The sequence below is a fragment of the Calonectris borealis genome, chromosome 6 (genome assembly GCF_964195595.1).
Source record: "Calonectris borealis chromosome 6, bCalBor7.hap1.2, whole genome shotgun sequence".
Classification (NCBI taxonomy): Eukaryota; Metazoa; Chordata; class Aves; order Procellariiformes; family Procellariidae; genus Calonectris; species Calonectris borealis.
The window spans coordinates 12459103-12471702 of record NC_134317.1 but is presented as its reverse complement, the minus strand read 5'-3'; the positions used below and the strand labels follow the sequence as shown (position 1 = coordinate 12471702).

The 12600-nt window shown below is 39.6% G+C and overlaps 1 protein-coding gene across 4 annotated transcripts in view; it reads right to left on the bottom strand.

Moving 5' to 3' along the window:
- The window catches only part of MYLK (myosin light chain kinase), a 221525-nt gene that overhangs the window by 61947 nt on the left and 146978 nt on the right, over positions 1–12600 (bottom strand). For all 4 annotated transcript variants that reach the window (XM_075152847.1, XM_075152848.1, XM_075152849.1 and 1 more), the window contains 2 exons: positions 3149–3265; positions 94–180 (listed from right to left, as the gene is read on the bottom strand). In XM_075152847.1, the coding sequence (XP_075008948.1) occupies positions 94–180; positions 3149–3265 (204 nt within the window). The remainder of the gene's footprint in view (positions 1–93; positions 181–3148; positions 3266–12600) is intronic.

Below are 12600 nucleotides of genomic sequence, written 5' to 3'. Positions count from 1 at the left end.
TTATGCCTGCAAACAGAAGGGAATGACCACAGAATCCCAAAGCACTCTCTTGTTTCCAGTGAAAAGGAAGTAATAAAAATCACTGTCACTTACTCTCTGTTGGCAGCACAGGGGGAAGTGTGGTCTTAGGTTTCTTGGTCTTCTTCTCAGTAGGCTTTGAGGTCTTTGTGGATGAGGCATCTGCAATCAAAACAAATTATAAAATACAAATCCTATTTAAAAATCAATAATGAAAAAGCTGCCTATTAACATCAGCTTGTTTTGCATCTTTCTGCAAAGTTAGAGGAAATTGCTGTCCTTTTGGTTTTCAAGAAAGATTTTTTGCACAGACTTGCTGGAGAATGTCACATTCTAAAAGGAAGAGGGAGCAGAGAGGGAGAAGCCCTCTATGAAAGCAGCTGCACTGAGTTCTACAAGAGGCACCATGTAAGCTGATAGGTCTGTTTTAACTGACCAGAAGAAAATACAATGTGCACAAAGCTGCTTTAGGCAGTGCATGGAAGAGGGAAACAAAGGCATATTTGAAGCATCATTTCATCCAAAAGAATCTCTTGCCATGTCATTCTTCTATTCCATTGTCTATGTGATCTATATAGATGAACACATTTTGAAAAGTAGCATTTCCTCTGTGTGTTTAAATCTTTCCAAGAAGATATTATTATGCATTGGTTCATTCCTAAAGAAAAATAGCAAAAGGGGCACCACAGGACTCAAGTTTGATGGATTTCATTATTCTCAAGATTGCACAGCTCATATCCAGCAACTACTCAGCACTGCAGGCTCCACCGACAGCTGAGAGTCAATACATGCTCTCTTCCATGTGTATCCCATATGACATAAACACATATAACTAAAAGGTGCAATCCTTTTTCAGCAAGGTTATCCCAGGTCGAGCATGTCATATAATGCAAATCCTAACGAGCTCTACATGTTAGATTGTTTGATCCTGACATTTCTATTTGGAAGAAAGATCCCAAATCTGGATTATGATTTCAGCAATAGCTGTATCAATTTATAGCTTTCAAATATTCATCTTTCGGAGGATTTGTGCATGAGAGAGCTGTTTGAAATTTAATTACCAGAGAAAAGATAACATAAATGTTTCCGAACTATCTATTTCAGTCACCTACTTCTAGGTGCCAGAGCGTGAAACTCTCTAAGTTTCCTAAAAAGTTAACAGGGAAAGACAGAATCTCCTAGCAAACAATTCAGAGCAGAAGGCGGTGCTAGATCTGAGTTCAGACACTCAGATTCTACAGATTTGTCCCTGAGCTAATTCGACAACTGAAGTAAAATACTCCTCCAATCTGATTTGAGTCCATGCAGCCAAAAGGAATATAGTGATATTTATGGTTACTTGTTGAGTCTAAAAATCAGCATCTGGGATGCTGACAACAGACTGAGTAGAAGGGAGCAATTTTAATTGTTATTTTAGATCACAATTCTAATTTAAAAATAACAGTCATCCCCTCTGCCAGTCACAGGTGTGGGATATCAAATGGTGTCTCTCCTAAATAGCTGGAGTTTGCTGTAGTGCCATTCCTCAAAAACCTCTCCTCAGCCATACAAAGCAGCATGCCAGTAGGGAATGGAAAAGACAGATGAGGCAGCCAGTATCAAGGTAAGGAATATGGTCATTCTGGTCCAATTTTACGTGAGCAGATAGCTCCTAACCCCACGGGTGCCACTACCAGGGTGAGCCAGATAGCTGATGTAACGCAATTCATGTCATCATGCAATGAATATGTCAAGAGCTGACAGCCTCCCATGATCAAGACTTTGCAAGCCAAAGTCTACCTCCAGCCTCCTAGAACATGCCCAGCAGGAAACTGGAAGTGGGAAATACACTAAGGGAGGCTTCAGGAAGAAAAGCAACTACTTGAAGGAGATCAGAAGATAAAGTCAAAGGAAAAAACACATAGGTGACTGAGACATTTAAAAGATGCTAGGGCAGCTCTGGAGAAATACTGTGTGCTAAGCACTTGATGATCTGATCCTTTAACCCTCTGCATCTGTGGTAGTTAAGGTGTTACAGGGTACTAGATTTTGCTTAAAGCCTCTTCTTGATAGTCATCTTTGAACTTCAGTGCTAGTAAAATGTATTACTTTAAATTACAGAAATATAAACAATAGCTTATCAACTGTCTAAGCCAGACTATGTTGAGACCATAGTATCATGGAAGGTGCCATTACAGGAACCAATATAATTAATTGTAATTATATGTATAATTAATTCCTTTTCCAGCTACGTGAAGACTGACCTTTACGGAAGGAGTTACAGGATCATGTTCTTACCTTGTGTCATGCTACATTAGGAAAAAAAAAAAAAAGTTTTCTTTTCTAGACCTCCTGCCCCAAATATCACATCTGCAACATAGTTGTGAAGGCTTAATACCCAAGATTGATGTTATTGGGCTTGTTTAGTTTTGTGTTCTTTTTAGTTACAATGGAAAATGTCAGAGTATTCAAGGATGAATTCACCAGAAGGTGAGCTGATAAGAAGCACATAAAGTCTCCTAAGTAACTTAAGGTCCGTGGCAGTTTTAAAAGTCTGTGCTCTCAACCTCATGACAAAATATTTGCCCAAGGCCAAGACTGCTTGGCAAGAGTAGAGTGTCATCAGCATGACTGAGGCTGAAAACAGGTACCTCAGTCAGCAAATTGTCCATGTTCTAAGACTATGGCATACAAGGGTGGTTGAGCTGCTAATTTACTCACTTCCACTAGAAAAAACCAAATGATCAGATGTCATTGAATGCAAAGAATTGAAAAGTTCTAGACTGAGAAATGTGCCATATATAGTCCTGAGGCAGACTGGTGCCCAGTCTCACACACCGAATTCTTACGTGCTCTTAAAGAATGCGTACAGCTCAGAAGCAAATCTTCATGGGTTCAACTTGCTGCTCTAAAATCCTTGTAGAAATACAGTAGGCAGCAGGAGAACATAGATTATTCCACAAAGCAGCCATGGCTCTGCTCATGCTCCTTTATGGTAGACATTGAATTACACATTGACCGAAAAATGCAGGAGGGAAGGGGGCAGAGTTCTTTTTTGTGTATGTGGTTCATAAAGGCTGGTATTGGGAAATAAAGGGTGGAAGGACGAAGTTCTAAGGAAGGGTTTTCCCATATCCAGCAAAGTACTTACCTTCTACCAGCACTTTGCAAGCACATTCAACTTTTCCTGCTGCATTCTCAGCTATGCATTTGTATTCGCCCCCATCTTCAGGCATGGCCTTCTCAATGGCAAGGGAACACAGTGTTCCTAATACAAAGGAAAGAGAGATCAAATGGATGTTATGCTGCAGTTCACAAAAACCTTAGTGCTATTAAGGAACAGAATGCATTAAATGATCCAATCCTTTACTACAGGTGATCTTCACTGCTAGAAAAAGATATTTTGTCCTTAAAAATTCGACATCAGAATTGGAACCTTATTAATGCTAAATAAAATAAAAACACATTGATAGATAAATTGAATCTTATTGCTCTTCCCTCAGGGTACTCTGTCCTGCAGCCCTAAAGTGGTTAATGAATGAGGGTAGAGAAGATCCAGAGCAGAACTGCTGCTGCTGTTCTTTGTCTTATAGCAGGGATAAGAAGTCCTCACTCCGATGCTCTTTTTCCAAAAGTGCCAGTAGTGTAGGACTGTAAATAAGAGGGTTTCTGTCAAGTGACCATCTGCAATATTTTGATTCAGCCTTATCTCTAGCACTCCCATGAGTATCCACGTGTGAAAGTAGAACTTAAGCTTAGTGCCCAAGTTTAAAAATGACACTGACAGCCATTTTCTTTTTGCTTTAATTACTCAGAGAACAAGTGTCTGGAATTGTAAAATATCTGTTAGAAAATCCAGTATATCAGTGGCAATCAAATTAGTCACTGCAACAAATCCATTTCTTTTCAGACAAAAAAGCAAAATTTGACTTCATTGGATTTGCAGAAACAGGATGCGACATAAGCTCTATAGTTACCAAGGGAAGATTGGTTTGACCCAAGGGAAATACATTTCCTCTTAAAAAATAAAACTCTGTGAACCAAAACAGAAGCTGTTCCCAGTAGTTGGGGGATGAGGAAGGAGAACTGTTGTTTACCTAATCCCTTATGCTCACTTGCATTGCTTGGAACAACGAAGTACTTTGCTCCCCAGGGAGAATCCCAATTAAAACACTCCAGACTTTCCCCTTCTAAATATGCCTCATTAAGTGAGGGTGAAGTGTGGGCTTACTTTCTCCTTCCTCACTGGAAAGCCTGCCCTGTCCCCTAAACGCAGCCTGAGACAGTGTGCACTTCCACCCATTGCTGTTAGCTTGTCCAGAATGCCTCCACCCTCCACTTATTTCAGCTGCAGTAATACCTTCCCCCCTCCCCCGTTTACCGTTCTCACAGTGTCTCCTAATTAATGGCGAGATTGGATAGATGATCTTTTTCAGACATTTCCCGTGTCCTGAGACATAAGGAAATTTCCCAGCATCTCTTGCTATTTGCCACCTTTCTCTCTATGTTAACTGGAGGCTGCCTTCTACCTTCCAGAATGGCTGATCCCAGGCTCCCCATTAAATGTATCCCTTGTGATGATGGCACAGGGAGATGGCACAGGCACAGGTGACACTGGTCCTTGAAAAGGACCTCAAAAGGTCCTTGAAAAGAACACCCCTCTATCAGAAGAACTTTGAGAGTTTACTGGCTCCCCCTGGAGACTAGACCTCAGTTCTGACATGGCAATTATACTTTTGGCATTCAGATTTTCCCTTGTTGTAAAACTGGATGTTATTGTTCAAGACAAATCTTATAAAAACCATTCAAATGGTTCCCAACAAATTTGGTTTGCCAGACACACACAAGAGTTAGAAGAAAATGAATTTTTCCCACCTCTTCATCCTCCACAAAATCAAGAAGCTCTAAATAATGACAATTTTCCCCCTGAGAAACAATGTGAAAACTATCTCAGAAGAGAACTGACCCCTCACTCACATGTGCTGTGCTCAGCCAACCACAGGGTGAAAAGAAAAGCCACGTGCCTTCCCTGAGGCAACTCATCTCCATGAGTCAGGCTGAGCCAAAAATGTCACGAGCTGCAGTTCCATTCCAAATGGAGGAGGGACACTAGAAAAGTATTCTTGCAGGCATCTAGCAAATATAAATTCACATGTCTCTGCTGTTTAAAGAGATAACTGGAGAGCAAGCCAAAGATAACTTCCAGTCTAAGAATTTGTATAAATCTATATGACGTGATTAGAAAAGATCACACATTAGAACCTAAAAATGCTATTGCAAAAGAACATAAACTATGGAAGAAAGACACACATATGAAGGAGATCTCTGGCCACCTTATTGCAGGGAAGGAGTCTGGCTTGTAAGGATAACTGGATCGTTAAGGGACTGGAACAAAGAAGCATTTACTTTAGTTTTTGCTGGAGTTTTCTATCTGCTCAAAAGCCCTTCCTCACCTGCATGCTAATCAGCTCATTGAAGACTAATGTGACATAGGGTCGTTCCTCACCACTCATACTGTTGCAGTGTTGTCCATACAGCATAATGCAGCGATAGAAGTTAACACCTTATGAGAAACACTTCCTTATGCAGCACATACAAACAGAAACATCCCACTCTAACAATAAGTCATTCCCCACACTTATACTAAAATCTAGAAGCAAATCCTAGGGTTTTCTCGCGACGATCCTCAACTTGCTATGTGCATTCAGTGCTCTGTTAGTTTTGCTTTTAGAATTTAGCCCTGGCCAGGTTGCATGAAAGGAGTCTGATTGAAACTGCATTTTGCTTATTCCACTGGAAGCAGAGTCCTCATGAAAAAATTCCAAAAGAATATTTGTGTGTGTTGAATTTTAATGAAGTTATTTTGTGACAAGGAGGATGAAGGAAATCTGTTTTTTCAAGGGCTGCATCCTTTTTCTCCTGACTTCCACCCCCCTGCACCAACAATCTGTACCCTATTTCCCTCCACTTCTCCATACTCTCCAGCAACTACACTGGAACAGCACATGCAAAGTACATGGGGATTGCTGGGCTTGTTGCTACCATCAGGTGCAATGGTGGTATTCTGCCCTCAGTGGAGGAGTGAAGGGGAAATGAGATAATTTAGGTCATTCTCCTTTATTTAGCCACTAGTTTTCATGAAACTGTAGACTACTAGGACTTAGTGTGAAACTGGCCAATGGTTCAAAAAAGTATTAGCCAGGCTGGGTCAGGAGTGTAAGGGGAGGCTGAGAGAACAGATGTCTGTAGAAACCTCATTTTCTTAGAAAACCAGGAAAAAAAAAAACACCAAACAGGCAAAACTTGATGAGATTTCATAAGGACAGGAAAATCCCCAATAGGCCTACGTTCTATGATCTAGAGCTACAGTCAATTCCCGGGGCTAGAAGGCCAAATGTCTTTCAACGAAGTATTTGGTATTTCCTCTGCAAAAATCCTTCATGACCTGAAACAAGCTTATTTTCTCATAACTGCAAGAAAGCCCAGACTGGTTAATCCAGTTGGGTATTCTGAATCCTGGCATTTTACAAATCCCAGTCAACTAAAACAATTTGCTATCAATTTTGTCCCCCCATCCCTCTGCTTTTTTTTTAGGAACCAGCCCACGGACAGTCTTTAAAACACTGTCCCAAAGGGCAGGATTGGAGTAAATATGAATACTGGGATCTTCCACTTAGACATCGGAACTGGTGCAGCTCTAGAAAAGACCTTAACAGCCACAGAAGCTGACAGTTTACTGGAGGCTCTGGTCTAGATACACAAAGCCTTTCCCTTGCATTTTGAGCTATTAAAGGATTTTCTGACTTAATCAAAAATAGTGCAAGCCAGTTTAAAATATCTCTAGGCCTCTGCATTCTTTCCATGAAACTCCACAGAAAGTGGAGTTCAGATATAAAACAAATAAACAAACCAACAAAAACCAGCTCCTGAGTCTAATTCCCTGCACTGGCATCTAGCTGGCCAACCTCCTGACTCCTATCTGTGATGCAGACTGAAGTTTATGTCTTTCTCATTTGTATCCCATGGGATAAAGAAGTACTATGGAGAATTTAGGCAATATTAATAAATACTAGGCCATGAGAAATTGTGCCTAGGAGCCATAACAAATATGTTAAGGAACTTGTTGGCCCACTGGTGTAAACTTTCTAATAAATCACAAATTGTCTGGGAAAGTGCAAATATATGCTAGTGTCACAGTCATGTTTTAAAATGGCAAGTGGGTTGCTCTGGAAAATATTGACTACAGTTACAATGACAACAGGCAAAGTAGTGAAAAAACTCGCATGAGTTTCAGAGAAGAAAAATGTCAAATTTAATTATTGCTAATTGATAGAGTTTTAAGGAAAACAATGTAAGAAATCTACTTTCATTATTCATGAGATTACACATTTAACTAGCAAATGTATCTGTGTAAAGGTAATTTTGTTAGTCTTTACTGCAATATTTGTGTTATCTCAGATTATTCTGCTTGTAATTAATGCTATATTACTATATTAATGATATTTATGTTAGGAAGAGTTAGAGCTGCCAAAATAAAGATCTCATGAAGAAGCTGACAATAGGAAATCATCACTTGCTATGTTTCCAGTGGATTTCCTCTGTGATCAGACTAGGATCAAAGTTATTCAATATTTTAATCTGTGATGTAGAAGTATTCATAAATTAATGTTGTTAAACTTACAGATGATAGAAAGAATGTTGGAAAGGGAAAAGACAAGAGAGAGAAAACAGGGCAGTCCTCATAAACAATCTCATTTACTTGTTAAGCTGAGTCCTATTCACTCAAAGAAAATGGGGCTTAGGACAGTGAAATGACAAGCATCCATGGACAGCAAGGGTTCTATTTTCAGAAGGTTTAAAGATTTAATACAGAAGTAACAAACATGAGCTCCACTGTTGTGAGGCAGAAGGACCAATGACCTCCAGTAAGCACAGCAATAGGAAGGTGACCTCCATCTCACTGATGCTGATACCGACATACAGTTCTGCTGCCTATTTTCTAAATAGGATAATAAACCAACAAACAGCAACTGAAGAGGAGTTAAAAAGAAAAGCAAAACAAAACAACCCCAAGCCTCCAAGGGCTGGATAAAGTGCATTATGGAGAGAAAGTTAGTAAGAGTGTGACTTGTCAAGTTTTGGAAAAAAGAGAGATAGAAAGGTATCTTGCTTACAAAGTCAAAGCCATTCTATCAAGTACAAATGGGCTCTTTAGCTTAGCAGAGAAAGGAAACAAGTGTATGGAAGAAGAAACCAGATAAATTCAAATTAGAAATAAGACATTGCTTTGTTTCTTGATTTAAAAACAAAACACTTCTAAGAATAATTAGACATTGCAATAAATTACCACTGATTATAGCAAATGTCTCTCTTTTGCTATATTTAAACCCACGCTACATGCATTTCTGGAAGAAGGAAGATTCAAACAAAAATGGCAGTACAGAGGGAAATTTTGTGGCATGTGACAAGCATGGAGTTGTGTCAGAACTGATAGCTCAGACGATCTCCCTAGCCTTAAACTTTCAGAAAAAGCTTTTTTTAAGCTGCAGAATCCAGCTACTTTCAGCAGTACACAGAGTTGTGTTAATTACACACCAAACTCTTGCTCAAAGTTAATTAAAAAGAAATCAAAAAAGTCATGGCAGATCCTAGTTAGACTGACAGACACAGACTTGCACAACTGATGGGAAGATTTAGGAGTTATGTTAAGTCACAAGAAAGTTGTTAGGGCATTATTGCTAACAAGATTACCAACTCTTTATGCTGCCAAGACACATAGGAAGAAAAAAATGCTCTTAGACACAGCAATACAACCTCTGGGCATTTTCTGAGCTACACCATCACTGCTACCTGAGCCTATATTAAGTAGTTCCTCTTCAATCTATATAGTCACATGGTACTAACTCTAGCAAAAAAAAAGCAGAACAAGCTGATTTTAAAAATGGCAAGTTTGCCAGTTTTGACTTATATTCACTGTGCACCTCAATTCTCCAGTCTAGTAAGGATGCCAACTTCCAAACCCCTTTCACTGTCGTCTTCTAGAACAACTTTCGTAACCATGCAAAGATTTTCTATCCAAGAGTGAGTCACATAGCAGGACACTAGCACAGGGCATTGCTGTGCCAAGTACTATACAAATGTAAAACAAAATGGTTCCTGCTCTAAAGAGTTCACCGTGTGAGGAAGCTTGTTCTATTCAGTCCTTATATGTCCAACTCCACTGTAATGTCTGCTAGAGCCTTCTTAAAAACTTTTTCCAAACAAAAGCCCCTCCATAACTTCAAAGAAAGAACTCTCTCATATTAAAATCAGCTGCCTCTTAACCATACACCATCTACCTGCCCGTAAAAATGCATAATGCTTTAATTTATGAGTACCCTTTTTTGTGTGTTTGTTACAGTTACCATTTATTTTGAGATTTCACAGGCGAAAAACACATTAATATCTATCCCAGGAATGTTGATAACCGCACTCTGACAAGTGTTTAAAGGAAGAAAAACATAAAATCAAACCATTAATAAACTCCTATCGGGTCAGACATGTTTGTAAAAGAAAAATGGTGTAAGAGCTCACTTTGTCATAAAAATGATACTTTAAGCATCAAATCACTCATGCCAATCAACTGACAGAATACTATTTGGGGAATTGTTAAAAGAAATGGAGAAACAAGTACTATGTTCATGATTTCAAAGGGAAACAAAACAGTATTAATAGTTGAAATGTAAAATGGAAGGAATGAGATTGATCTTAGATATGTTGTGATTGTGACATTCAGTATAATGCTGCCCAGATTCTGACTTCTAATTGCTAATGTAAACTTAACCCTGGAATAATAGAATACATTGCAAGGCCTAGATTAAGTCCTAGAGCACAGCACAAATACTGCATGAATATGTCTTTTTTGGAGTGGAATTTAGTTTTTCCTTTGCCAAAGACCTTACCAATCAGTGACTATTCTGATCCTGGTGTTTGAATTCGGGCTTCTCTGATGGTACAGAAGTGGGGCTAACATCCCCCTTCTCTTGCACACTAATGGCTAAACTGCCTTGGACAGGCAATGTAGTGTTAGCCTCTTCAGACACAGGGGAGATGTGTGAAGAGAGTTGTTTCTAACAGGTAAAGGGCCTTACTATCAGCTAGGGCAAATATGCCAAGGAAAGTTACTTTCAGTAAGTGACTACACAAAGGGACTAGTTAGTTTGCCTATCCTGTGAATTTGTTACACACTAGTATACTTTTAAGTCTGCCCTTCCTGGCCATATAGGCTACTTGTTTTATCAGGTGGGCATGTTCCTGAAACCAGATTTTATGTATTTATCTTCACAATATATTTGGGACCACGAGATCAGCGAACTGCTATCTCTTCTTGCTTTCTGGCAATGACAGAGAGGGTTAATTTAATTTCCAAAAGGCAAATAAATACATGGCGTTTTGCAGGTTCATGTGTTACTTCCGTTAAATAGTTTATGGGCCAGTGGCCCATACTAACTAAGATGGGCTTGTAGTATGATAACAAGCAGATAGACATGTCTCACTCTAGATAGAGGATTTTCCAGCATCCAACTCACTAGGAACAAGTAAGTTATTCTTCTGTGAGATACCTCTGGAAAATTTTCCATACGTGAGAACCAGTGGTCACTACCAAACATCATGCAGCACAAAACCAGTTGATGAAATAGCTAAGAATAGACCCAGTTTATCCACTTCCATAGTGGATTTTGTCACTGAACACAAGAAGAGCAAGATCATACCGAAGAAATAAAAAATGGCTTTGCAAGATCTAAGCCCATTAATGTGAGCTAGGTCCATTTGCTCTGAATTCCTCTCCTTCCCCACAGACTCAACCTTCTTTTAGCTGAGGATGACTCTAGGGGATTATCTCCAGAGCCCATTAAATGCTGCTCCGAGGTTGGCCAAAGGCACTGCTGCTGAAGGACATGACACCTGTGGGTGTGACGAAGGTGCCTTTTCAGTGTTTGGGGCAAAAGATGGAATCTGGGATTTTGGCATTGGGCTGCTGAGTACTGCATCCAGTTTTATTGTTGCTCTTTATGCTTAAAGCTGCTCCAAACACTTTCTGAGAGATTAATCCATGCAGTTTCTCTATTGAACAGTATTTCCCGATATTCATCCTGAATTTTTTATTTCTAGTCTATAGCTCTAATTATTCCTTCTCCTCCCTTGGTTTCTTCAACTATTTATGAGGTCCTAATTAGGGGAAAAAAGAAAAATCAATCTCTAAGAAAACTGGAACTTACTTAAAGTAAGTATCATGCATACATAGTTAATTACTTCACGGTTGGCATGAAAGCATGTCACAGTGGGAGCGCAGCAACACATTGTTCTCCAAGTGCCAAAGCTAGCAGGTACTGTCAGGAAAAAAGGTAAATTGACCATCACGCAATGCATCCCCTCCGTGTACCAGAGGGTATGTAATAAGGTTTAAAAAAAAATAGTTCTAATCCTCATTCCATTTCTTTCCATTAAAGGAGAAAACTGTAGCATTAACTTCCCTGTGTCATGTTTCTTTCTAAGATCCTCTGCAAATATGTGCAAAAGAAAGCATAACTTCGAAATACCGATAATACTGACTACCTAAGCAAGACACTAGTGTAATAATGCAGGTACAACTCATACATAGGGACAGTTTCTTCACTCACTGCAAGCAGCTGTCCTGAAACAGTGGATTCCTTATCCAGTGGTGACCTTCATTCCATACCTCAATGGAAAGCACTGCTGAAGTGTGACATCCTGACAAAATGCCAGCTCTGGGGTGTTATGAACAAGAGTGTCACCTATCCCAGACAAACTGGATGGGATAAGTTACATGCCCTGTTCACGCAAGTGGTAGAGCATTTCTGTACATGAGGATCACTTCACTGTAAACACAACTGCACTGGATTTTCAGCTCCACAGTACCATTTTATAAAGTGAATATGAGTTGGGGGATTGTAACAGTCAATTACTCAGATTATTTCAGTCAAGAAAACAGCTTTCTGCAGCACGACAACACTAAAGCTTCGGGTCTTTAGGAGGCTCCACCATAGCTCAGAAGCTTTGATACAGAGTTGCTGTCTATGTGATGTACTTTGATAAGAGACATGAAACTTTGAGATGCATAATTTCTTTTCACTCTGAGCAACTCCACGAAAACCCTTGAAATCTTGCTTTCAGTGTAAAGCTGATTAAATTGCAGTCTCCCACCTTCCTGATCCTGTCAGTCCTTTTTACAAGGATGGTATTTCCACCAGCCAACTTTTTCTCATGTACATGACAGTTACCCCTATACAGTCCCCTCTGGTGAAAATCATCATGTACTCACAAATAAAATTTTATGCTACTTCAGACACATGCCAGACACAACGCACCTGCTACCATTTCCCTCTCTCCATCTACTTACTTTGGTATCCCCTTAATGTAGTACTCAGGTACCTTTTCTTCCCCCCATCTGAAGGCAATGTTGTTTCTGACTGCATCCACTTTAAAGCAATCCTCACGCTTCAGTGCTTGGAACGCTACACAAGGATTCACTCGTTGTGGTGAACCATTGTGTGTATTCATTTGGTTCTCATTTAATAACACTGAAAATAGTCTGGATTGAAT